Source organism: Penaeus japonicus, unplaced genomic scaffold, assembly GCF_977035675.1.
Source record: "Penaeus japonicus unplaced genomic scaffold, GWHDUDI00000001_assembly GWHDUDI00000003, whole genome shotgun sequence".
Lineage (NCBI taxonomy): Eukaryota > Metazoa > Arthropoda > Malacostraca > Decapoda > Penaeidae > Penaeus > Penaeus japonicus.
The window spans coordinates 48,823,731-48,851,230 of record NW_028234405.1 but is presented as its reverse complement, the minus strand read 5'-3'; the positions used below and the strand labels follow the sequence as shown (position 1 = coordinate 48,851,230).

General features: G+C 46.5%; 2 protein-coding genes across 3 annotated transcripts in view; one reads left to right on the top strand and one right to left on the bottom strand.

Annotated features, from left to right (window-relative positions):
• Positions 1-27,500, top strand: part of aralar1 (calcium-binding mitochondrial carrier protein aralar1) — a 281,849-nt gene that overhangs the window by 45,057 nt on the left and 209,292 nt on the right. The gene's annotated exons all lie outside the window — the stretch shown is intronic.
• Positions 1,581-17,513, bottom strand: LOC122246693 (uncharacterized). Its single transcript, XM_086554092.1, has 11 exons — positions 17,468-17,513; positions 12,893-13,022; positions 11,478-11,505; positions 10,660-10,801; positions 10,104-10,349; positions 5,497-5,532; positions 4,968-5,185; positions 4,194-4,334; positions 3,390-3,611; positions 3,107-3,236; positions 1,581-2,908 (listed from the first exon to the last, which is right to left on the bottom strand). Exons 1-11 carry the CDS (start codon positions 17,511-17,513, stop codon positions 2,742-2,744), a joined length of 1,506 nt encoding a protein of 501 aa, XP_086410218.1. The 3' UTR covers positions 1,581-2,741.

Genomic DNA, 27,500 nt, shown 5'->3' with positions numbered 1-27,500 from the left:
CCTCCCTCCCTCCCTCCTCCTTCCTCTCTCCCTCCCTCCCTCCCTCCTTCCCTTCTTCCCTCCTTCCCCCCCTCTCTCCCCCTCATTCTCATTCTCATTCTCATTCTCATTCCCGTTTTGCCTTCTCTCTCTCATTCTTCACCCGCTCACTAACTCACTCTCCGCCCTTTTTCCTTCCTTCCTTTTGTGATATCTTTCCCCCAAGGATAATAAAACACCGGTGGTATTACTGATTAACCATTTATCATTTGACATCGTTTTTATAATGTTAGCTCGAGGAGGAGTGTCCAAGGCGTCGGCAGAAGGGTCGACCTTAACCTTGACAGCCTCTTTTCCCTCCTCCTTGCGCCGTGTCACTCGAGGGTCAAGAGTATTTCACACACATAGAAATGGCATTTCAAATTTCAACAAGAACATATATAACAACATGTATACTTTACAATGGTATAGTATAAGTAGGTCTATTATGTTTTCCATACCTTTTTTTTATATTACTAGTGTTTTTATTTTTTTATTTTTGTTTTGGTCAAGGCAGTGTTACCAGCTGCGTGGTTTTGCTAGGTGAGAGATAAAATGCTTTTGTTTTCTGTTGTTTAACTGTTTATTTGTTTGTTTTTTGGTTTGTTTTAGGGATTGATTGATTTTAATTAAGCAATCACGCGATGGTAGTTGAGTTGACCAAACTTGCGACTATAATATGCGAACAGGAAAGCAGAGATGATACAGAGGTTGCTGTGGTGGCGGGTTGTTTTCTCGCCACCAGGAGGACATTTGCTTTTTTTTTGTTTTTGTTTTTGTTTTTTTTTCGTTTATACTAGAACCCTGAAGGACATCCCTCGGTCCAGGAGAGCTTGGGTGATGGAGCATTTCCCTAAGATGTCTTGCGTCGTTATCTACGATACCCGCTTTTTAGAGGCTATGCTCCATCCGGCCCCCCCCCAACCTCTCCCCTCTCCGACCTTATTATCACTACTCCTTCTACCCGTCCCGAAGATTATTGCTAATAGGAAAAAAAAAACTTGTCTATTTTTCGATCGATCGAAGTTCGAGTCCTTTGAGTGTCCTCTTCTTCTCCTCTTCCTCTTCCCCTCCCCTCCCTTCCCTTCCCTTCCCTTCCCTCCCCTCCCCTCCCCTCCCCCCTCCCCCCCATGGCTAGAGAGTTCTAACAGTGACATGATACAAGGCTACATAGGACCACACAGGCAAGAAGCGTTACAATTGTCATAGGACACAAAACAACATCATAAAGAAAAGACACACTTAATGTAGGTTTCATGGGCACGGGCGCGTCGTCTGGGTGCCTTGGGCCTCGTGGGCGTAGTAAGCCTCAGGTTGTTTTGTGGTGGGGCACGCCCATTGGGAAGCCATTGTGACTGTGATACCCGGCAGGGACACGTGATCATGGGGTGCGATAGAAATCGACTCTCGGGAAGTGGAGATGGAGAGGTGCTTTTTATGCAGGCTTAGGCAACGTTAGATCACGCATCTGAGGATTCGTTTTTTTGATTCTTGATTCGTGAAGACGCGTGATTCTACACGAGTTCGCTGTCTTCATCAGACGGCTTTGATTTTTTGTCTTGTTTTGTGGCTTACGGAAGGCAGTTGAGGCAGTTGCCCATAAAAGTAGGCCTACAAAGAAGCTAGAGGCCGCATGTACAATGTTAGGCACTTGTGCCGGAGATATCACTGGTTGGCAACTTAGGTCCCAATGTTGGTGATGAGGCTGTTGGCAAAGAGATCAGTGGGAAGTTGATTTCGTCAACTTCATATGTTGAGGAAAGTTCGAATCTAACTAGCTGTATTTCGTTTCGTATTTGGGTCAATTTGTTACTGGAGAAGGTCAGCCAAGAGTACAAGAAAAAACAGATTGCCACCTGGGTACACCTGGATATTTTTTGACGAGGGATCAACAGTCCAGAGAGCGAGAGAAGAGAAAAACGAGTCAAAGGAGGCGCAAGACCTCGATAAAGTATGTCAATGACAAGTACAAAGGAAACGGACAAACGCGAAGACACACGAGAACTAGTCACAAGAGTAGTAATAGATATGTAAACATGATCCGGACAAGTTGATACACACACAGGAGTAGCACGCCCACGGGAGAGTAAAGGGCAGATAGCACTGATGGAAGAACGAGAGACGAACGAAGTGTGGCTCGTTGGAGATACAGAAGAACATAAAGGCCTTTTCAATCTTTACCCCATACTATGTTGTGATACATGGAACATTCTTTCATATGTATATATATATTTATATATTTTCCTCATACTTATGTTCAGAGGTGATTAATTATTTTCTAGTTTACCCTAAAACATTATATTATTGGTGTTAAGATTACTTAAAACTACGTATTTATTTTCCACTGCGACGAGAGGACCGCAAGAGACCTTTGAAATGAACCGGAATGAACTGTCCTGGTTGGTGAAGTCCACTTTTTTTCGAGCCACGATCAATTGATTACATGCAACCCCATTTTTTAAAAACCCAGTTGATAGCTCGACAGAGGGAACGGCATATCTCAGAGCTATAAAATGTTCACATATGTAAGTGTGTGTGTCGTGTGAGGCTCAATTTTGGGTTTTTGCGTCTGCACTAAACGTTTTTTGTTTTTTTTTTACTTGATTTGCACGATTGTACACGCTATTGTTGTTGCCAATGGGTTGTTATTCTCTAATCGGTCTGGCGGCGGGGAGGCGGCGTGCTCGTCGCGTCGCGTGGGCCTAAGGTGGACTCTCGGGGATCTAAGAGTTGGTGTTCGCGGGTTCTTGAAGCCTGACGGAGACGCGGGCGGAGGTATGGATGCCGGTGTTGGGGAAGCAGATGAGTCCGTTCTGGCGGTACGACGAATACTGCACCTCCCGGATGGTCTTGAAGTTGTGACGGGAGAAGATCTTGGCCGAGAAGATGCCTAGAGGGGGGGGAGGAGGAGGGGAGAGTTAAGGGGACGTCCAAAGCTGTTGGCATAATAATAAAAAAAAATATATATACATATAAAAAAGATAAAAAAATAAAGAAAACTCAAGACTTGGGTATCCAAGCTGAGATAGCAAGGGCCCGTTTTCGATGAGTGAGCGAAGAACACGAGAAGAGGATGAAGCTGCCTCACCTGTCGTCTCCACCACGAGGCAAGTGAAGCCCTGATCCCTAGCGACTTTGCACGACTGTTCCACCAGCATGGAGGCGATGCCGCGACCTCCGTAGGATTTGTCCACGTTGAGGAGCTCGAAACTCATGAACTGGAAATGAAAATGAAAAGGGATGAACTTCAGAATCTAAGGAATCCATTGGATATATTAGAAGAAGAAGAAGAAAAAAAAATCTTCAGCCGAATGGTTCATATATATTTTGAAAAGTGGATCCATTCCCGTAGACTTTCACGGGATACGCACCCTATCGACGCCGTATTGGCCGAAGAAATCTATATCACTAGCCAGGTGCTGTAGGAAGGACATGATGCGGTACATCTTGGGGTCCTTCTGGGGGTCAATCCAGTTGAGGAAGTCGTCGGGGCCTGGGGGATCGCCACGCCTCTTGATGCTGTTGATAGCCACGCCCACCAGACGCCCATCGGCCGACTCGTCTATCGCCATCACCGAAACGCCGTGCGAGATCTAGGAGGAAGACACAGGGAAGAGGCTGGGGCGCTCGCTCGGATTTTTGGATGTGGGTGTGGGTGTGGGTAGGTGTGTGTGTGTGTGTGTGTGTGTGTGTGTGTGTGTGTGTGTGTGTGTGTGTGTGTGTGTGTGTGTGTGTGTGTGTGTGTGTGTGTGTGGGTGTGGGTAGGTGGGTGTGGGTGTGGGTGTGGGTGTGTGTATGCATATATTCATGCATAACACTCTCATGCAAAATCGTAATGTTAATAGAGGTAGTGGATACATTAATCTTTAGAGTGATGACATGGCAATAATGATTATGATTCTAATTATAAGACTGATAACGATTACAATGATAAAAGTAGTAGTAGTAGTAGTAATGGCAATAGTAGTGAAAGGAACACTTAACAATTATCATATTAATCGTAATAACAATGAACTGAGCTGAACTGATACTAAAAACACATTTACCTAAACTATACAAGCTAATGAAAAAAACATAACAAACAAAAACAAAAAACGTAACTCAAACCAAACTAAAAGATGATTAAAAAAATAATAATAAAGAAAGAAAATAAAAACGAAACCACATCCCCTTACCATGTGTGGGAGGATTTTCGAGAGCCAGTGGTCCACCTCTCTGGGACTGTCAAGGTAGAGAGCTTTCCCTAGAGGCTCATCCTTGAAGAAGTGGTTGCACAGGAGGTCGACCGCTCTGTCTGCGTACTCCTGTGTGAGGATCTGTTGCCGGGGGGTGGCGGGGGCGGGGGCGTGAAGGGGGCGGGGGTTAGATGGAGATGTTAATCATTGCGAAGTGGTTGTTCATTTGGTTATGCAGTGAGGAAGGGGAGAGGAGGAAGAGAGAAAGTGCGAAAGGGAAATTGGTGATAGTTGAAGAAGGAGAGGAGGATGTGAAAATAGGAGATAAAGGCTAGTTGTAATATCTCCTTATTTAATAATATTGAGCAACATGTTTATTGAAGAGGTTATTTGTTTGTTTGTACGCATCGAAAGGGAGGAAGAAAGGAGGCGAAGAGAGAAATAATGTTTGTTTATCGCCTCGTCGTAAACATAATGTTTAACAATATGTTGGGCGACGCGAGAAAGGAGGAAACGTAAATGTTGAAAACGGAAGAGGGAGGAGGCAAAAATGAAGAGGTCATTCATTTTAGTCATGCACAGACAAAAGGAGGAAGGGAAAAACATGAAGAGGTCATTGAGTGGGTCATAGACGAAGAAACGAACGAGGAAGAGAGAGAGAGAGAGAGAGAGAGAGAGAGAGAGAGAGAGAGAGAGAGAGAGAGAGAGAGAGAGAGAGAGAGAGAGAAAGAAAACAAAGGAAGAAATCGTAAAAAATACCATTTGTCCACTCACCTTAAACACAATATTTTCGTCATGCTTGTGCAACACATCCGGGGGCAGCACGGGTTCCGCCGGGAGCTCGGGTTCCTCGGGTTCTTCCGTCACCTGATTGCCCAGGTTCTGAGCTTCCTCCTCCTGCGTGGCACTCTGGGCAAGGGGGTCCTGCTCCTGCTCGCCCGTGGCCCCCTCGGTGCCCTCCGTTCCGTTGGGCTTGCGTGTCCCCAGGGGCGCTGTGGGGAGGGAAGAGGGAGGGGGGTTAGTGATAGGTAGATAGAAATTGTAATGAAGTGAAGTGAGGATGATGAGAGATTTGTGATTATTAGGATGATGATGGTAATAATGATAATAATAATTATAATAGTAATGATAAAAGTAGTAGGAACAGTAATGTATTTTACTTTATTTCTGTTCCTCTTTGCTAATCCTGTTTGTCTTGTTACGTGCGTGAATATTTGTTAAAAAAAAAAAATAGTGGAAAATGCAGTACACAGTACAATTTATCTGTTTGTTTATGTTTGCGTCATGTTCAACTAGAAATCACATTTTCGAAGCCCTTGTGTATAGGGGAGTATATCATCTGTAGGAACGACATAGAAAATGTACGTTTAAGAGGAATTTATAGAAAACGGTAGTGTATCAGTATCGGTAACTATTATAAAAGGCCATAACTTCTTGGGTATTGTTATCCCGTTAGAACCTTCTCTCTAATACACAACGCAAATATAAATTAACACACACAGGGTCAATATTGATCTGTAGATATTTGCAAATTAAGCTCATTTAATTATTTAAAAAGAAAGAGAAAAATAAAGAAAAAGATATTTGATACACTGGAATCTATACCATTAAGAAACGAATATGTTACACTACAGAAAAGCAAATTTTCCCGTTCGTTTTGTTTAGTGCTGAAGCAGGTGTGATGAATACATGCATATGCGGTGGAAATATGAGGAAATGTATTAGAAGATAATGTTAGGAATGAGAGTGAGAGTGAGAGAGTCGAGAAAGAGTGAGACTGAGTGAGAGTGAGTGTCTGAAAGTATGAATGTCTGAGAGTAAGTGTGAGTGAGAGTGAGAATGAGAGTAAGTGTGAGTGAGAGTGAGAATGAGAGTGAGTGTGAGTGTGAGCGTGAGTGTCTGATAGTGTCTTTGAGAATGAGTATACAAGTGTGAGTAAGTGTGCAAGATGAATAAGATCATACAGTAAGATAAAATGATGAGTAGATTGTTGTAAAAGAGAGAGAAAAAAATGTAAAGACAAAACGGAAATATAGAAGTACAAGTCAAAACTCAAAGAAAACATGTAAATCTTAATCAGGTAATGATGATGAACGTCTTTTCAGAATTCAGTAATTAAGACAAACATTATAAGGCTTAGATAAATATTGCATGATGATTTCGAACAAACAACTTTGATGTATAAACGCTCTTATCAAAAGATTGATGGTCGTAAATAAATAGGTAGATAGATAGATAAATGAAGAGATAGGTAAATGCTCAGATATATAGTTGAAATAATGAATCAATAAAAGCAGTATCACGGTCAAAGAGAGGAAAGACGAAAACAAGCAAACAATTAAACAACAAAATTGCACCGAATCATCATCCTCCCCCCCACTCCTTTCTCTCTCTCTCTCTTCCTCCCTCCCTCCCTCCTTCCTTCCTTCCCTCCCTTCCTCTCTTCCACCCTCCTTCCCTCCCTCCCCTTCCCTTCCTCCCCCTTCCTGCCTCCCTCCCTCCCTCCCTCCCTCCCTCCCTCCCTCCCTCTCTTCTTCCACGCGTTTGTTTTTCCTCCGAGCTGCACATGCAACGAGACTCTCCCCCCTTCCGCTCACTGCTTGCCGAGCGCCTTCCCTCTCTCTTCCTCTCTCTCCTCTCTCTTTCGCCTCCTCCCGCTCCGCCTCTCCATTATACACGACAAACATTCATTCATAAGGGGAGGGAAATGGGGGCGCGTTATGCCGGGACACGTAGTGGACACGGGCGCGGACACGATAGGACACGATAGGACACGGGCGCCGATGGGTGACGGAGGATGACGGATGGGGATGGATGGATGGATGGATAGAGGGGAGGGTAAGGGTAGGAGTGAAAGTGAATGGGTGAGTGAAAGATAGATAGATAGAGATAGAGAGAATGAGTGAGAGTGAAAGAGATAGGAGAGGGGATGGAGGAGTGAAAATGAGTGAGTGAGTGAGTGAAAGATAGAGTGATAGAGAGAAAGAGTGAGAGTTAGAGAGAAACAGATAGAGATAGAGAGATAAAAAGTGAGTGAGAGCAGAGAGCAAGAGCCAAGAGAAAGAAGCATGTCCACGTGTCTGTCTGGATGTTTGTATAGTCGACATGTCAAAGGAGGGAGGGAATTCACAGAGAAAGAGAGAGAGAGAGAGAGAGAGAGAGAGAGAGAGAGAGAGAGAGAGAGAGAGAGAGAGAGAGAGAGAGAGAGAGAGAGAGAGAGAGAGTAAAGAAAAGAAAGAAAGAAAAAAAAGATTGATGAAATGCCAAGGGGGAAGGGCGAGGAAAAGGGAAATAATGATGATGATGATGATGATGATGAAATATTGATGAGGACAAAATGAGGTTGATGAAGTGTGTGGAAGGCGGGCGCGGGAGGCAAAGGAGAGGCAAAGGGTCCCCGGAGGAAACCAGAGGGAGAGCGGGAAACGGCACACTGGGAGAAAGCAAGATAATAAGAGAAGGATAATAAAAGACATTGGAAAGAGATGAGGAGGGTGATATGAAGAAGGACGGGCTGATACATCTGTCAACTTGGAGATGACAGGTATAGATTAGCAGGTTATATGCACGTTCACACACACACACACACACACACACACACACACACACACACACACACACACACACACACACACTTACACACACACACACACACACTTACACATCTTAAGATACATCCGAGACAAGAAGAAAAAAAATGGCGAATCAGAAATAGAAGGGAGAAAAGTGGGAGGAATTCCTTGACAGAAACAGCCAAGCAGCTTGATAAATAGGGAGAAAGGAGGCTTGTCAGGCAGGATAGTAGGAGAGGCGGCGGCAGGGAGAGACGGAGGGGAGGGGGAGGGGGGGGAGGGACAAGGGAGCGAAGGAATCAATACGTTCCGTGGAAATCCCAGCATCGCTGTGTTACTCTAGCCTTAACCAGACGGCGGTGTCGGTAGCGGCCCGGACTCGGTTATCCTTGTTCCCGAGAAGGGGAAGCGAGGTCACAGATCCCTCGGGGTTGTGGGTTCGCTCGCATCCTCACCCCTCACTCACTCTCTCCTCCTCCCCTCCCCTTCCCCCTCCCCCTCATTCCTCTCCATCCTTTCCTCCCTCCCTTTCCTCACTCCCTCCCCATCCTCGCCCCCCTCCCCCTCCCGTGTAAACAGCGCCGGAAAGAGGTCCCGCTACTCTCTAGCAAACGCTGCTACTTCTCTGTATAAAAGCGCTCTCCACGCATGCTCTTTTTCTTCCTTCTTTTTCTCTCATAGTATGTATGTCTCGTTTCACGCACGCACGCACGCACACACACACGCACGCCCGCACGCCCGCCCGCACACCAGATGCTCTTTCTCTCTACCCTTTTCTTGGCATGATATGTAATGTTATGTTATCCTTGGCAGAACACAAAGGAGTGAGATCAATGGAAGGCTTTTATCCCAATGTTATTATTTTTCCCCCGTGCGGACGGAAGAGCGACCCTTATTGTGTTATTGATGGCGATATGTCGTCTTGACAAGGTGATGATGCGATAGTAAGCAATATGATTTATTTCTCTCTCTATCTTTCTCTCTTTTTTTCTTTCTTTCTTTCTTTCTTTCTCCCCTTCTCTTTCTCTCTCTCTCTCTCTCTCGCTTTATGTGTGTGTGTGTATACATACGTGTGCGTGCGCGTTCATGCGTGCATCAGGTTACATTACGATCGCGGAAAATTCGTGATCGTTTATAAGGCAGGCTATTCGTCCATAAATTTTTAAGTGGCTAATTCTCGGAATGTGAGCGTATGAATGCCTTGGATCGAGAATTCAGGGAGGAGTGCCATTTCTCTTTCTCTCTCTCTCTCTCTCTCTCTCTCTCTCTCTCTCTCTCTCTCTCTCTCTCTCTCTCTCTCTCTCTCTCTCTCTCTCTCTCTCTCTCTCTCTCTCTCTCTCTCTCTCTCTCTCCCTCTCTCTCTCCCCCTCTCTCTCCCTCCCCCCCTCTCTCCCTCTCCCCCTCTCTCTCCCCCTCTCTCTCCCTTTGCCCATCTTCCGCAACGCTTACACACCAAATTATGATTGTGCTTTGACAGGAAAAAAAAAACTACTTATTATTGCGAAAGTAACACGCATAGCAGGCAGTAAGTTGGTGGCTTCAATCTCGCCGGAGCTTCCGTTTGAGCAAACACGGTGTTGGCATTGGTGCACTGATCACTCTAATTGGAAACGCATGACTTAGGTATCTGGGGATTTGCGAGCACTGTTCGCACACGCATTCGCATACACGTGCCTGCACTTACACATGCATAGAGGTAGATATGCATATGTTTATACATGCTTATACATAGATGTACATACACTTACATACGCACTTACACATACACACGCACGCATACACGCAAGCATACACGCACGCACACACAAACATACATTTACACCCCCCATACACACACTTACACCCCACCCCACACGCAGATAAGCAAAGTGAATGGGATAACCCTCACAGAGAAACGAATCCAACGCCAAACAAACAAACACAAACAAGCAAACAAACAACTGAATTAACGAGGGGCCGGAGAGGATTTCGTGGGTCGTTGAGACGGTGCGGATTGGTCGCATGGGAGATCCGAAGGGGAGCCGCTAGGGAGGTTGAGTGAGTGTGAGGGGGATTGAGAGGGAGTGTGTGTGAGTGTGAGTTAGTGGGTGGGTGGGTGTGAGTTGGTGGGTGAGTTGGTGGATGGGTGGGTGGGTAGGGGGTTGAGAGATAGTGAGTGAGTGTGAATGTGTAGTTGGGTGAATGGGTGAGTGAGTACATGAATGTGTGGGCGTAATTCAATGAGTATACCATTAAAGGAATGGAGCAAAAAGAAGAAAAAAAAAATATATATATATGTGTGTGTGTGTGTGTGTGTGTGTGTATACACACATATATACACATATACATACCTACATACACAGAACATAGTTTTCTCCCCAATAGCGCTTTAGATACAGTGTAACCGTAATGTACGAGTCGTTCATGCCAGGGTAAAACATCTCATTAACCGGGTGAAATATGAGACCACGGAATTTATATCCTTCACCCCCCCCATCCACCCCGCACTCCTCACTCCCATTAAGGACACTGAAGGACTCGTTTCCGATATCGGACCGACCCCCCGGGAGGAGAGTGTGGTAAAGTGCCACTTCATGCGGATACTCTGGAGTCCCACGTTGGGCGTCGAGAGAGTGAAAGGAGTCCCAATTTTCCTGCTAGGATCCTCGCCCTCTCCCCTCACCCCCCCCATCCACCCCCTGCCCCTATAACTCCTTACATGCTGAAAGCTGTATAGGTGTGTGTGTGGGGGGGGGGGCAGGATAACGAGAGATGTATCCCTAGAGGATACCGTGGGGAATGACCCCTTGGCCACGAGCCGGGAGGGACAAAGGCATCTTTTAAAGAGACAGGGGGGGGGGGGGAAGGGGAAAGGGGCGGAGGTAGAATCCCTCTTCCCCTTCCGCATACCTCACCATAGAGCTTCAGGTCCAGGAGGAGCCGTAAAGCCCATAGTTTGCTGTCCCTCTCTCTGGCACTGTAATGTGTTCTGGACTGACTCGTGTTCTGGACTGACTCGTGTTCCGGACTGACTCGTGTTCTGGACTGACTCCGGTGCTAGAAAGAGGTTGGAACGGCTAGAAACGAGCCTCTTGGGCACCGCGCCCAAGAGGCTCGTTTCTAACACGGGTGTAAAGACCCGAAACAAACTAGGTGCGGTAATGCAACTATAGATATATCTTTTCTATCTTGTTTTTTCAACTTCGGTCGGAATATTCTTGGTGATTTGGGAGCAGGAGGAAGAGGGAAGGAATAGAGGGAGGACTAAGAAAACAAAGAGATAAAGAACAGGTGAACAGGAGAAAGTGACGTTAAACGAGAACAACTAGAGGGGACGATTGGCACTTCATATAAGAGGGGAAAAATGAGGAAGGGGATACGCGAGAATGACGCTTCCTCTGTTGGAAGTGCTTCCCGACACGGTATGGGGGGATAGGAAGATGGGGGGGGGAGGTCCTTCTTCTGTGTGTTTGTGGGGCTGTAATTGTATTGGTTAGAGGTGGGAGGTGTGAAGAGGGGAGCATGTGTTGGTAGGCCTGTTTTTGTTTTGTTTTTTGTTGTGATTTTTATTGTCTTGGGAGTTGGGATGATATGATCACGCACACATGAACACGCACACACACACAAAAAAGCAAACAAAAAAACACACAAAAACACTTTCCTGATCTCTTTTCCTTCCTTAACTCAAAAAAAAAAGAGAGTTTCCGTTCCTCAAGACTAAGGCGGATCTAACCCTCTCCCAGAACCTGCTTTGATCATAGCTGTTTTGTGGAGAGGAATTACCGCTGAGAGTATATCTAAGGGTCGCGTGATTAGGACGTAAATAGGATGAGGGAGGAGACGGTCGGGAAGGGAGGGAGGGAGGGAGATGGAGACGGAGGTTGAGAGAGGAGGAACGAGAGACGAGAGGGAAGAAAGAGAGAAGGGGAACGAGAGACGAGAGGGAAGAATGAGATAAGAGCAGAATTCGAAACTGATTATGAGCGTATACTCATACACACACACTCACACCCACACTCACACCCACACCCACACCCATACTCACACTCACACCCACACCCACACCCACACCCACACCCACACTCACACCCACACTCACATACACACAAACACACACTCACACGCACACCTTCTAAATTCAGCTTTGGCGTAGGGCATTTATAAAGGCCTGTCAATATCCTCGGCAATTCACGTAATTCGAAAGCCTTGCCGTTGAATATCGTGTCAAGGTATTTACTACCATTACTACACGTGTCTAAATTGACGGCTTTTGGCTCTTATAGATTTTTTTTTTTTTTTTTTTTTTTTTTCGCCCGACGTCCTTTGAAATATAAGTTTTCATTTATTACCATGTCTTCGGATTCCCCTTTCGTTTTGAGTACGATGTCGCCTCTTTGAAAGATGACACTTTTTTTTCTTCTTGTTTTTTTTTTCTTTCTTTTTTTCTTTTTTTAAAGCCAGAAGACGTATCAATTTTCCAGGCTCCGTTAGGTTCCGAGCGTCGAATCTTTTACCTCATCTGCCTCGCACAACGACGGACTGGATTGCAGTACGATTAGCTTCCAAGATGTCATCGGGATTCTTGGAATATCTCGATGGGGGAAAGAATCGAGTCTTCTTTCCCCTCTCTCTCTCTCTCTTTCACTCTTCTTCTGTTGTCGTATTCATGCTCTATCAATTTGGCACCTTTTTTCCCACTCGAGGGAAAACTCTTTCTGTGGAAGATTCCCCTCTCCCTCCTTTCCCCCTTCTTGGAACAAGACGAAAGCTCCACTTTGGAAGATTGGGGGGCCCATAGTAGGCACTTTGGATTTTTTTCTTCTTGTTTTTCGTCTTCTTTGAGGACAAAATGTCAAGAGTTCGAGAATTTCAACATCTAAGGGGAACGGCGCGGCTTTGACGAGGGCGGTGCAAGGGAATTTGCAACTCGATTTTCTCTCTCTCTCTCTCTGTCTCTCTCTCTCTCTCTCTCTTTCTCTCTCTCTCTCTCTCTCTCTCTCTCTCTCTCTCTCTCTCTCTCTCTCTCTCTCTCTCTCTCTCTCGACGTTAAAGACGGTGCCATTAGTTACAAGCCCCTCGATCCGCCTAGTATACACTGAAGTACGTGCATCTTCATGTTTAAATTACGTGCATGTGTTGCTCTAGTACCGTGCGAATGCCAAAGGGGAGGTGGTCGTTTCGCCCTGACGAAGACCCGTGCTCAGTCTTCGCTCCAGATGTACCGACGCCTCCGCTTTCGGGTGTGGATTACGTAAGGGGGATTTTGCAGAGCGCACGCCTAGTCCAGTGACGGATAGCAGGTCATTTACTCGCACGGAATTAAGGGGGAGGGGGGGGGATGTCCTGGTTGTCTCATTAGGCTTGGATTTGGTCGTTTAGTTCTTGGGTTGCAGAGAGCGGATGCAATGAGAGGATATTGTTATTTTTGGGAGGGATAATTATGATGATCGGGTTGATTGTGTCGCCTGGGTGATGATGAGGGTCCGGGGGGAGCGACTTGGGTAAGTGTGGGTTCGGTTGTATCAAAGGGGGCGGGGCGTTGGAAGTGCTATTGGTGGTGGTGGTGGTGGTGGGGGGGGGTGCACGCGCTGGGAATGGATGCTGGAATACCGTAAGTTTTACGTGAAGATAATCCAAAGAAGAAAGGAAATTATCGTAAGTGGAAATGATAGGAGTGATATTTTTTTTTGTCTCCTCACTGGATGATAACTATTATTCTCCCTATTGTTTTTTTTTTTATTATTATTATTCGACTATTGCTATTATTCAACTTTCTGTTATTGATTAACCTGTTATTATTACCATTCAACTCGCGTTATTCCTTCATGACCTGCTATTAACGTATCAACATAGCAGAGGAAGAATTGGAAATCAAACGTAACCCGCACCTTTTCTTCACATCCTTTCTTCCCCTCTGCTGATAGCGCCTCAACCCATGTGTCTCCCCCCCCCCCCACACACACTAATGCTCCGTACTTGGATTCCCCTCCCCCTCCCTCCTCCTCCTCCTCCTCCTCCTCCTCCTCCTCCTCCTCCTCCTCCTCCTCCTCCTCCTCCTCCTCCTCCTCCTCCTCCTCCTCCTCGTGATTATGCCATCCATCCCTGGTTTCTAGCGTGGTGTTGCGTCGCCTATACATCATGCTGGAGATAGCTGGCGAGAAGATATTATGGTGATTATAGGAATGGATCTCATAGGTACACAACATAGGGTGATATACGCCGCTAGTCTATGTGGTCGTGTGTGCTTGGGTATAGCTTTAGAGGTCGGTGTTCTTTTATGTTATTTTTTTTTTCTTCTCGTGTGTGCTTGGGAATAGCTTTGGAGTCCTGTGTTATTTTATATATAAATGTTTTTTGTTTTGTTTTCAACTTTGAAAGAGTTCAGGGAATAGTTTCCTTCTTTCTTTCCTTTCTTTCTTTCTTTCCTTTTTTTTCTTTCTTTCTTTTTTTTCGAAAGACTCGGTAAATGGCCGGCTATCTATCTCCTCCCGCCGCCGCGCACATTAGGGGAGTGTCATTCACGGATCTCTCCTTGCGACAGGGGAACCCCCTTATCACCCCTCGGAGCGCCCGAAGGAAGGAAGGAAGGAGAGGCGGGAAAAGTGGCTATTACGAAAACTAAAGCTGTTGTCCCCTTTGGCGACGATGACGGCGGGATGGCTACGACGGCTACAACGGCTACGACGGCGGCGGGATAGGGCGTTGGGTGTGTGTGATAGGCCTAGCGAAGACGCTCTTGCCGGGGGTGGGGGTGGGGGGGGATTTCTTGGGAGATTGCTTGAGCTCGGGTGGTCGCGAGCTTCCCTCTTTCCCTTCATTAAGGGGAGTGGGGAGTGGAGGATAGGAGGTAGGGGGGATAGAAGAAGGGAGGGCTGAGGAAATTTGGGAGTGTGGGTGTTGTGTGGTGCTGCTGGCAGGGGTGTCATCCTTCTCCTTCTTCTTCTTCTTCTTCTTTTTCTTCTTCCTCCCCTACTCCTCCTCCACCACATCCTTGTCTACTTCCATCTTCTCTTCCTCCTCTTCTTTCTGTATCTCTTCCTCCTCTTCTTTCTGTATCTCTTCCTCTCTTCTTTCTCCATCTCCTCCTCTTCTTACTCCTCCTCCTCCTCCTCCTCCTCCTCCTCTTCTTATTTTTTTTTACTCCTCTTCTTACTCCTCCTCCTCCTCCTCCTCCTCCTCCTCCTCCTCCTCCTCCTCCTCCTCCTCCTTGTCCTCACGCAGGGACCATAAAACCCAAATTGCCAACTACATAAAGACAACGAGTTAGGTCACACACACATTGCCTTCGATCGCCTGCCACGCCTCCTCCCTCTCTCCCTCTTTTTCTCTCTCTCTCTCTCCTCTCTCCTTCACTCTTCTCTCTCTCTTCCCCCCCTCCTTCTCTCCCTCCCTATCTCCTTACTCCTCTTCGTCCTCCCCCTCCCTCTTCAATTCCCCCGCCATCTCATTCCCCCCTTCCCTTCCTCTCTCCCTTCTCCCTCCCTCCCTCCCTCCCTCCAACATATTTTCTCTTCCCTTCCAATTTTCCGCCTTCGCGCCCCGGTTATTCCCTCCTCCGTCTATCCCGAATGAACGCCCACCTTTCTCCTTTTCTTCTGCGAACCAGATACACAAAAAACAAAACAAAAAAAACAACAACAAAAATTATCTCTTCCTTAATTTAACGCTAGAGCTCGCACGCCCATGTACACCCATAGGGACGTCGTGTTCTGCTTTATGCGTGAATATGCTTTCCACGTGTCCTCTTTCTGTCCTCCTCACCCCCCACATCTGTTTCCTCCTAGGCCCTCCCTCGCTGGCCATCTATCCTGGTTGCCTCCTGTTCCGGCCGCATTTAACCTCATATCCTGTGTAATATCCTTCTTCAGCGATTCGGTCTAAAGTCCTCACCCCGACGGACGACTGTGCTGGATATGGTTTCATAACGCCTTGTGTGTGTGTGTGTGTGTGATGTGTTTGATCGCGGACACACACACACACACACACACACACACACACACACACACACACACACACACACACACACACACACACACACACACACACACACATATATATACATATGTGAGTGTGTGTGTATTGATAAATAAATGACTAAACTTTAGTGATATATATATGTATTTCGGTATATGGTGAGTTTGATTATGAAGTTTTCCAATCGGAAAGGTTTACTTCCCTCTCTCTTTCTCTCTCTCTCTCTCTCTCTCTCTCTCTCTCTCTCTCTCTCTCTCTCTCTCTCTCTCTCTCTCTCTCTCTCTCTCTCTCTCTCTCTCTCTCTCTCTCTCTCTCTCTCTCTCTCTCTCTCTCTCATTCATATACTCTGAAAGATCTATCTCAGAGACAACAATCACGACTTGAATGTATATTGATTTATCATTATCGCGAAGCTAATTGCGTTATCTCTTTGCAGGTAAGGATGCTGCAACGGTGCAAGGGAGGAGCAAGATGGCCGTAAGAGACGGTAGGTTTACAAAGCATCGAGCGTAATTAAGCGGGGGAATTATTTGCGTGGAAAATGACGGTGGAGGTGGTAGGGTGGAGGACTGGAGGGGGTAAGGTGGAGGACTGGAGGGGGTAAGGTGGAGGACTGGAGGTGGAGATGGAGGTGGTGGTGGTAAGGTGGAGGTGGAGGTGGAGGTGGTAAGGTACAGGTAGGATTGGTATATGGGAGGTGAAGAGGGAAGTGGAGATGGAGGTAGAGGTGGAGGTGGAGGTGGGGGTGGCGATAGAGATGGAGGTTGTGGTTGTGGAGTTGTGGTTAAAAAGAAGAAATAGGGTTGTCCTTCGCATGTACCTTGGAGGACAAGCTAATTTATTTCTTCGTCTTTTGTAGTAGGGTAGGCCTAATTCAAAAGAATGAGAATTTTGCCCTGAATTTTGTCACCGGGAGAGAGAAAAGAGGCATGGCCAAAACTTTCTATATCAATATATTCCTTATCGCCCGCTGCAATTTCTGCAATTTCCTTGCAAGGTCAACCCGGCGATAGAGGTTCAACGTTGTCTGCGACGGAGGAGGAAAACAGCTCACGGCCGGTCGTAAATTGCTCTAATAGGAGAGGAAAACTTTGCTCGAAGAATGAGGAAGGGGGGAAGGGGTAGGGGTAGGGGTAGGGGGGATTTTGTTTTTAAAAGTTGGAGCAGAACTGATGGAGAAAGGGAGGCGGGAGGGGTGGGGAGGAGGGAGGGGAGGGGAGGGGAGGGGAGGGGAGGGGAGGGGAGGGGAAGGTGAGGGAAAGGGTAGAGGGGTAAGAAAAACGGATGGCCGAGGATTTGTTACTTTGATACACAAGTTTGTTCGCGGGAGAAAATAAGAGCGGTCGTATTTTTTGGTCGTGCTTGTTCTTCTACTCGCGCGCACACACACACACACACACACACACACACACACACACACACACACACACACACACACACACACACACACACACACACACACACACACATACACTTATTCTTTCTCTCTATTTCTCACTCTCTCTCTCTCTCTCTCTCTCGGCGATCAAGCATGTCCTTTTGCGTGATGGTTTCCGCAGCAGGATATATATGGATATATATAGATCGATAAGTCCATATATATTTATATAGAGAGATAGATAGATAGATACATAGATACATGGATTGGGCTTCATTTGTTTACTTAATTTTTTTTGCACCGCGCCCGCTCTGCTTCCATCATTAAAGAATGTTTAATAAGCTCAATCCACACGGAGCAAGGAGACGCACCCGCGAGCACTGAGCAGGCTCTCAGGTTCTCGTGTATTTCAGCCATGTTAGGAGAATGATGATGGTAATATTCATAATAATAATGATGATGATGATGATGATGATGATGATGATGATGATGATGATAATGATGATGACGGTGACGGTGATGGTAATGATGGTAGTGACATTGATAGTTATAATGATGTTAAGAAAATAATGATGATAATGATAGTAATGATAATGATGATGGTAATGATAGTAATTATAATAATGATAATGATAACAACAACAACATCAACATCAACATCAACAGCAAGGGCGATAATATGCTCAAACGGTCAGCGTTTTCAAAGGAGTCTGGGAATTAGATTTGCAAACTTTTCAACCGAGTTTGCAATGTGGAGAGGAAGATAAACAAAGAAGGAAAGGTGGAGTGAGAGTGAGGATGGGGGGGAGGGGGGTGTACGAGTATGAGGCTGTTTATGACGACGAGGAAGAATGAGTGAGTGAAAGGGAGGGAGGAGGGTGGGCGTTTGAGAGAGAGAGTGTGAGTTGAGAATGAGTGAGGGTGTGAAGGAGGCTGAGAATAAGAATGAAAGTGTGAACAAAAGTGAGTGAGAATGAGGGAGAATAGGAGTGAGTGAGATCCGAGCGAAGGAGAATGAAAAATGAGGGTGCGAGTGAGAGCGAGAGAGAGAGAGTTAGAGAGTGAAAATCATTAGTGAAACAGTGGTAGCGTGTTATTAATTAAGTCTGCCTTTGAGGATGAGGATGAGGAGAACAGTGAAGTGAAACAGTGAAGGAAACTGAGAAGTGAATGAAGCATTAAAGGAAAATGAGGAGTGAAATGAAACAGTGAAGGGAACTAGCAATGAAAGAAACTGAAGAGTGAAGTGAAACAGGGAAGGGAATTGAGGAGTAAGGATAACAATGAAGGAAACGGAAGAGTGAAGTGAAACAATGAAGGAAACTGAGTAATGAAGTGAAGCAGTGAAGGCAAGCGAGGAGTGAAGTGAAATAATGAAGGGAACTGAAGAGTGAAGTGAGACGGTGAAAGGAACTGAGGAGTGAGGATAACAGTGATGGACACTGAGAAGTGAAGTGAATAATGAAGTGAAGCAGTGAAGGCAACCGAGGAAAAGGCGAGACAGTGAAGCAACCGAGGAATGAAGTGAAACAGTGAAGGAGTGAAGTGAAGCAAAGAAGGCAACCAAGAAGTAGAATGAGACAGAACGAAACTGAGTGATAAAGTGAAACAGCGAAGGAGAACTGAGGAGACAGGATTAGCAGGCAAGCAGACAGAGAGAGAGAAAGAGAAAGAGTGGGGTTACCAAGGCGAGGCATTTCAAGTGAAATATGACTTAGTCTAACGCTCCGCTCGGCTAATTATATTTAGAAGGAAATAAAAGAGGAAAATGCAAACCCGATATGCTCCCGCCGTTAATATTTTAATCTGATGAGAGAGAAAGGACTCGGAATTGTTCACTGAAAATATGCTAATGAGGTGATTATATCTTATTTTATTTTCCACACCAGAGGAGTGCGCGTGTGTGTGTGTGTGTTTGTGTGTTTGTGTGTTTGTGTGTTTGTGTGTTTGTGTGTGTGTGTGTGTGTGTGTGTGTGTGTGTGTGTTTGTGTGTGTGTGTGTGTGTGTGTGTGTGTGTGTTTGTGTGTGTGTGTGTGTGTGTGTGTGTGTGTGTGTGTGTGTGTGTGGATACATCTTTTTAAAAGGCGGTCGATTTGGTGCATTTCCTTTCTCATTTATTTCCCTTTTGTTGCTCTCGTTGCAAGCTTGTTATTTTGCAGGGTTTGCCTCATCAGCGAGAGTAAATAGATGCTGCAGATAGTAATCAACTCCGTTTTACTCTAGGTTTATGTTTTTTTTTCCCTTTTTCTTTTTTATTTGTTCTGTTCTTTTTTCTTTTTTTGTCTTATTTTTTATTTGTACTTTTGTTTTGTTTTTTCTTATTCTTCCTCCTTCTCCCTCTTCTATTCTTCTTCCTCCTCCTCCTTCTTCCCCCTCCTCTTGCTCCTTCCCCCTTCCCCATTCCCCTCTTTCTCCTCCTCCTCCTCCTCCTCAGTCCCTCTCCACTTTCCTCTCTCCCTTCTCCATCACCTCCCCTCCCTCCAGAGCTTCCTCCTCTTCGCCTGTTCCTCCTCCTCCTCCTCCTCCTCCTCCTCCTCTTCTTCCTCCTCCTCCTCCCGCCGTAAATGAAGTGGGTGCGAGAACGCTTTTCCCAGCAGTCGTTTTAAACTCGGACTCGTTTAAGGAGCCTGAGGTTAAGAACAAGGCCCCCTCACCTCCCCCCATCCCCCCTCTCCCATTGACTCGGATCTATCCCCTTCCCCCCCCCCCCCTCCCTTGCAATGCCTCTGCCTCTGTCTTGCCTCCTCTTCCTTCCTGACCTCCTCCCTTCTCCTTCTTCCTCCCTTCTCTTGCTGCTCCTCCTCCTCCTCTGCCGTTGCCTCTTCCCCTTCCTTATTCTTCTCCCACTCTCTCTTATTCTCTCTCTCCCTCCTTCCCCCTCTCCCTCCCTCCCTCCCTGCAATTGAAAGGGGGAAGGGTAAGGGGAAGGGGGGAGGTTGCAGTACCAGAGTGGACTAACGTTTTTGTTTGCGGGTATTTGGGGAGTTGGGGGGATAATGTTTTTGTTGTCATTGTAGTTTCCAGGGTGGGGATAATGTGTTTTTGTTGTTTCTGATTGTGAAGAGTGTGTTTGTATGTGTGTGGAGGAGGTAGGGGGGGTTGGGGGTTTGTGTTTGGGGGGGGGTGCTTGTGAGGAGGGGAGAAGGTGGAGTAAGGGCATTTTTTTTTTTTGTTCTTGTGATTGTATTTGTTGTTGTAATGGGAGAGAGAGAGAGATTCGTTGGTAGTAGGAGTGGCGAGCTTATATAGAATGTTTTGATAGGACGTGTGGACTCTACCCCCCCCCCCCCACCTGTACCCCTAACCCCCTAACAAAAGATAATATCACGGTAAACGCCTCGGGGTCTCTCTCTCTCTCTCTCTCTCTCTCTCTCTCTCTCTCTCTCTCTCTCTCTCTCTCTCTCTCTCTCTCTCTCTCTCTCTCTCTCTCTCTCTCTCTCTCTCCTCTCTCTCTCTCTCTCTCTCTCTCTCTCTCTCTCCTCTCTCTCTTTCTCCCCTCTCTCTCTCTCTCTCTCTCTCTCTCTCTCTCTCTCTCTCTCTCTCTCTCTCTCTCTCTCTCTCTCTCTCTCTCTCTCTCTCTCTCTCTCTCTCTCTCTCTCTCTCTCTCTCTCTCTCTCTCTCTCCCCCCCCTCTATCTCTCTCTGTTAATTAAAGTTTATTTGAAAGAAAAGCTCTCAGCGGACATGTTTACTTTTTATGTGTATATATATTTTTTTCGAGTCTTTCCGCCGGAGACATTTTGTTTTGCTTGCGCGCAGGGTGGGTGTCTTGTTTATTTGTTTGATTTTGTTTTACGTTAAATGCATTTTAAGTGTTTCTTTCTTCCTCCCTTCTCTTGCTACTTTTTATCGTTTTTTTTTTTTTTATCTTCTCCTTTGTTGATTGTTTCCTCTATCTTGCTTTCTCTTTTCCCTTCTCGCACCTTCCCCCCCTTCCAATTTTCCTAGTCGTCTAATTTCTTCTCCCATCACTCTCATCCGCTTCTGTTCCCTTTCCTTCTCTTCTTTTCTTCTTCTCCTTTTCTTTCTTCTCATTTCCCCCCTCTTCTTCGTTTCCATTTTTCTTAATTTTCCCTCTTCTCCGTCATCCTCTTTCTCTTTTTTCCCTCCCTCACACTTTCCCCGATGGGGGTTTAGGCTGTTGGGTGGGTGGGCGTTTGGACGGTGGGCGGATAGTCGAGTGGGTGGGCGGGCTGTCCTTGCACGCTGCGTTCTTTTAGAGTGGAGGGGGGGGGGGGGCTAGCGTGGAAGTGGGTTAGCGAAGGGAGGCTGGTGGTGGGCAGGAGTTTATTGTTTTTTTTAATGATGATGATTATTTTATATTTGCTGTTGCGATGGTTATGTTGTCACTGCACTGCCATTACCCGGGGTTATGTGGATGTGCCTCTCTGTATTTTATTGTTGTTATTATTATTAGTATTGTTGTTGTTGTTGTTATTGTTATTGTTATTGTTATTATGTTTTGGGGGATTCGGTGTCATATCTTTTATCTGTTTGGTGTATTTTTCTCTAGCTGTCTTTCCCCTTTGGCGGATTGTTATTATAATTATTTTTATTATCATTATTGTTATTATAATTATTATTATTATCGTTATTGTCATCATCAGTTTTTTTTTACATTATTATTTTCATCTTTCTTTGCTTTTGTTCCCTCACCGTGAACGTTCGTTTTCATCTCCTCTTTTCCTTTATTACCTCCATCTCTCACTGTCTCTTCTTTCTTGGCCCATCTCCTACCCCCTTTCTCTGCCAGATTCTCTCTCTCTCTCTCTCCCTCTCCCTCCCTCTCCCTCTCTCCCTCTCCCTCTCCCTCTCCCTCTCCCTCTCTCTCTCTCTCTCTCTCTCTCTCTCTCCTCCTCTCCCTCCTTCTCCCCCCCCCCTCTCCCTCTCTCCTCTCTCTCTCTCTCCCTCCCCCTCTCTCCTCTCTCTCTCTCCCTCCTCCCCCTCTCTCCTCTCTCTCTCTCTCTCTCTCTCTCTCTCTCTCTCTCTCTCTCTCTCTCTCTCTCTCTCTCTCTCTCTCTCTCTCTCTCTCTCTCTCTCTCTCTCTCTCTCTCTCTCTCGTTCTGTGCCATTCTTCCTCCCAGGCTCTCATTTTTTCCTCTATGACGCTTTTACTTCGGATTTTTCGCAGCGGCTGTTGGTTTAATGGATGCGGATTCCCTCCCTCATTATGAAACGCCAATTAACCGGTAGTTGATTAATATGCTGGATAATACTCCCGTCTTTTTTTTTTTTTTTTGTCCACTACTCGCGCGGAAATGAAATGTGAAGACTTATTGTTTATTTGTTCCGATCCCCCCCCCCTCCCCTCTCCCCCACCCTGTAATTGGGATGGTTGTCCAGGCCCCAGGTGAGGCTGATGGTTACAGCGGTGCAGCTGGTGATGGTTTCTTTCTTTGGGTTGGAGGGTGTGGTGGGGGTGAGGGTGGGGATGGGGATGGGGGAGGAGAGGAAGAGGGAGGGGAAGGGAGGAGAGGGGAGAAGGAGGATGAGGGAGCTGTTGGATTTAAGTTCACAGAAGGATGTGTTAGGTTCATTTTCTGTCATTCTTTCTTTATTATTTTTATATAATGATGGAAGAGAAGGAAGGAAAGAATGAAGAAGTAAAAAAAAGGGGGAAATGAAGAAGCTGGCGTGGTGATAAGGAAGGGGAGAAAGGAAGAAGAGAAAGAGGAGGACTGAGAGGGAAGAAAAGGAAGGGGAGGAAGGAAGGAGAAAAAGAGGAGGGGGGGGAGATGGAAAAGGAGTAGGGAAGTAAGTAGAAGAAGGGGAAGAAGAGGAAGGACGACGAAGAAGAGGAGGAGTCGGAAGGAGGACGAAGAACGTTTTTATCTCCTTAATCCATCCCTCAACCCTTCTCTCTTTGATCACCCAAGCGCGTTCTGTCCCCTCCCCTTCCCCTCCCACTCCCCCTCCCCCTCCCCCTCCCCCCTCCCCTGTATCATCTGTTCCTCCCTCCGCCGGGGTTCTTCCAACAGCTACATCGTGTGTTCATTGTCTCGTCAGGCCGCTTGTCTCCTCGGCTATTGAAGGAAGGAAGGGCCGTTGTCAAGCCGGCGGCCGGAATAGTTTTATTATTGCACGAGGGCGTTGCGAAGGGACCTTGTGTTGCGCAACGGAGGAGTGGATTCCGACGCCGTTTAATAAGCTTGCGGGATGGCGTTTGTGTGTTTGTATGTGTGTCTTTTTCTCTCTTACTCTCTTTCTCTAATTCTCATTCTTTCTCTCTTTGTTCTCTTTCTCTCTCTCTCTTTCTCTCTTTCTCTCTCTCTCTCTTTCTCTCTCTCTCTCTCTCTCTCTCTCTCTCTCTCTCTCTCTCTCTCTCTCTCTCTCTCTCTCTCTCTCTCTCTCTCTCTCTCTCTCTCTCTCTCTCTCTCTCTCTCTCTCTCTCTCTCTCTCTCTCTCTCTTTAAAAGTAAGGATATGAGGGGATCGCTGTCGAAACATGGAGCAAAATAAAAAATCAAAACTTTGGAGAGGGGAGAGAGAGAGGGAGAGAGAGTGAGAGTGAGAGTGAGAGTGAGAGTGAAACCGCTAGCAACAGGAACAGGAACTCGGAGGCATAGGGGTGAGGGAGGAGGAGGGGAAGGGAGGAGGAGGAGGGGGAGGGGGGAGGGGGCGGAGGTAGGATAAGGCAGAGTGAGGGAAGTCGGTCTCATTAGCCAGCCGTCACAGACAGTCTCCACCGCGACGAGGTAGGAAAAAGAAAAGTAGATTTTATAAAGGTTCGAGGGATGTTAGGAGAGGAGGGAGTAGGAAATGAGGTGGGGTGGGGGGGGGAGGCGGCGGGAGAAGGAGGAAGAAGGAAAGAATGGGAGAAGGAACCAGTAAGAGTGATGTAGAGACAGGATTTGTTTGTGGAAAAAGCATTGATGAAAGGAATTCTCGTTTGGGAGGAGAGCGGGTGATATTTGGTAAAATAAAGTGAGGGGTATTAATGTTTATGAATAGAAGAGGGCGAAGGAGAGGGAAGTAGAGAGAAGAGAAGAGAAGAGAAGAGAGAACAATACAGGTCGCTCGAGGGATGTAGGTTTGTTAGGGACGAGGCCGGGTGGTGACGAGGGAAGAGAAAAGGATAAAAAGAAATATCAGGGAAAAAGTTGAGCTCGATTTTTTCTCTCTCTCTTTCTTTCTCTTTTTCTTCTCTTTTTTTTTATTTCAAGACGGATTAAGAAAGGTCGCTCCTGTGGGTAAGGGAAGGATGATTGCGTACTTTAAAGAAAGAAAAACAGATAGGTCGGTCTCTTGGGTCACTAAGGAACAAGAAAGAAAGAAAGAAAGAAAGAGAAACCCTGAGGTGCGAGGAAAGAAATCCGTAAGAGACAGGGGGCAGGGACCAGGGGCAGGGACCAAGGGGAGGGACCAAGGGCAAGGACCAGACGGTGATGGGCAATATAATCCGAGACTTTTATGGATATGGGTTAGGCAAGAGGGTAATGATGCAAGATGATGGGTATTTCTTTCTTCTTCTTTTCTCTTTGCCTTCCCCCCCTCCCCTCCCCTCCCCTCCCCTTTAGGATCACGGGGTAAATTGGAGGTCGTTAGTTACACAAAGGGGAAGCACAGGAGGTCGATCCTTCACGGTTAGATAAGGATTTGGTTCGGGGATCTGTAGGAGGGGGAAGAGAACAGCATGGAGATAGGGGGGGGGGGGAATAAAGAATTAGGATTGCAACATACTGGCAATATATATATTTTTTTCTTCGTCGGTACTTCCTTTTCATTAGCCCTCTTGGCATTGTAGATTTTTTTCTTCTTCTACCTAGTGCAGGTGTCCGAATGTCGACTTCCACCATGCGTGTGTCATATCGAATTTTACATTGAATGCGTGACCCGCAGAGTTATTGTATTTTCCCCGAGTGGCGGTCGTGAATCACATTAATTAATATGCATGTGACCGCGGAGTACATTTCCAAGCGGTTTTGTTTTGGTGTGTGTGGTTCAGGTGGCCGCAGGTGGGTTCAGGTGGCCGCAGGTGGGTTCAGGTGGCCGCAGGTGGGTTCAGGTGGGGCAACGCGGCGGTGGATTCAGGGGGGGGAGGGGAGTAGTGGGAAGGATAACTGACAGTGGGTTGCCGGAGTGTGATTTATTTCATGTGCTGGATGTATAGACCGTTGCAGTTGCACAGTTAGATTCGGAGATCAATGTACGATTGATTATTTAGATATAGAAAGGAAAAAAATAATATTTAGCGAGGGGGGAGAGGGAGAGCCTTTCGTAAATAAAATAAAAAAATATTGGTTAAAAGGGAAAACTTTATTTCTTGTTCTTGTACCTTTCCTCCTCTCTTCCCCCCCCCCCCTCCGCCCTAACGGCATGCTTAACTACCCGCACTAACTGTCTGCGGACTTAGTACAAGATGGGCAAACTTCCCTCGGCGATGAGCGGGAGAATGGCCTCGGCTCTCGCTTTACGGCTCAAGTCTTAAGTCGGGGTTTCGACAGCGCCTTCTGGAACGAGGGTGAGGGAAGGGAGGGGGGCTGAGGGTGGCTGAGGGAGTGGGGGTAGGGGTGGGGTGGGGAATGAGGGGGTTAGGTGGTTCCCTTGGTGGCCGTGTGGGGTTGAGGTAAAGGTTTTGACTGCAGTGTCTCATGATCTGAGATTCAGGAGAACGAATGCACTCGTCTCTAATCCCGAGACGCACGCACGCAGACAAGCACGCACACAGACACGCACGCACGCACGCACCTCTTAGCTCTATGTCTATCTATCTATTTATCCATCTACCCATCTATCGTCCTCTCGCTGTCTATCCCCCCCTACCAGCTTCAACAAATGGGAGGTAGAACGAAGAGGGAGGAGAAGTGATGGACGGCCGTTGATTTGAGCTGGTGATGGATGGGGGTAGATGAATGGTTAGTCCCGCTGCCACATTATTCATTACGTTCCCCTTGTTGTGGATATTCGTTTCTTCCATTCGTTTCTCTTATTCTCTTTCGTTTTCTGATGCCCCCTGTTTTTTTTTTTTTTTTTTTTTTTTTTTTTTTTTTTTGGGGGGGGAGGGGGGAATTTGGTTTTTCTCCTCCGCTTATCTTCCCCTCCCCCTTTTATCCGCAACCTCTATCTTCCATTCTTTTGTTTTCTCTTCCCACGACACTGTCATATGCTCTTCCCTTTCCCTTCCTCTCCACCTCAATCGCGCTCATTTTTTGTTTCTCTGTCTCTCTCCTTCCCCTCTCCATTTTTTTTTTTCCTTGCTCATTCCCCTCTCTAGCTATATTTTCCTCTCTCTCTCTCTCTCTCTCTCTCTCTCTCTCTCTCTCTCTCTCTCTCTCTCTCTCTCTCTCTCTCTCTCTCTCTCTCTCTCTCTCTCTCTCTCTCTCCTTCCTCTTCCCCTTCCCCTTCCCCTTCCCCTTCCCCTTCCCCTTCCCCTTCCCCACTCCCAACTATTTTTTTCCCTCTCTCTCGCCATCCCCTCTCCACCTATTCGAACTAGGAAGGGTGTCAAATTGAGCGTTTGGAGCCACTTTTGTCGCCTGCCGTTGACCGGGCACGCTGCTGTCAAACTGCATGGTGGGATTTTACCCTCGGCTTCGCCCCTTGTCCGTAATTGTTAAAAGGAGCTTTTGTTTTACTTTCGATATATGTGAAATCGCGCCGTGTGAATATTTATTGGTGTAGTACCGATAGGGATTCGTATTCGATTTGGTATTCGTTGCTTTATCTGTAATTTCTGAAGGATTATCTGGTTTCTGTTATGTACACCTTCGTTCACTTTTTTTATCTTTTGTAGTTTTATATTGGCGGTTTGAGTCACTGTGTTACAGTTTATTTCACGCACACGCACACACACACACACACACTCACACTCACACTCACACTCACACTCACACTCACACACACACACACACACACACACACACACACACACACACACACACACACACACACACACACACACACACACACACACACACACACACACACACACACACACACACACACACACACACACACACACACACACACTCACACACACACACACACTCACACACTCACACATACACACTCACACACAATCACACACACAATCACACACAAACATGTACATGTGTATGTATGTTTGTATAATAACTATTTCAGAGAATACATATGTGTATGTGCATGTGTGATAGTAGTATATACATGTTATCCAAGACTCCATGCAGGACTAGTTTGCTTGCAAGTTGCTAGACCGAGTCCATTTTGCAATCCATAATTGACGAGAAGGCCGAGCTACGTTAGGGTGGCATGGGGGACCCGCACGCAACTCTCTAACAACTCTGACTATTTTTAGAGGGAAGCTCACATAAAGACAGAATATATGACGGGTAATTTTTGTTTTAGACATTGAACTCTGATTCTAGAATGGGATTATTCTCGGCAGAGAGGATGAATAGGTGCATGGTTATCATTTGATGTTATTA

Bases quoted from the DNA above. Each gene is read 5' to 3' on its own strand.
- LOC122246693 (XM_086554092.1), bottom strand. From the start codon at position 17,513: ATGGCTGAAATACACGAGAACCTGAGAGCCTGCTCAGTGCTCGCGG. The intron at 13,023-17,467 runs GTGCGTCTCCTT...TCACTGGACTAG, and splicing joins AGCCTGCTCAGTGCTCGCGG to GCGTGCGCTCTGCAAAATCC. The intron at 10,350-10,659 runs GTGAGGTATGCG...GTGGGACTCCAG, and splicing joins CCTGGACCTGAAGCTCTATG to AGTATCCGCATGAAGTGGCA.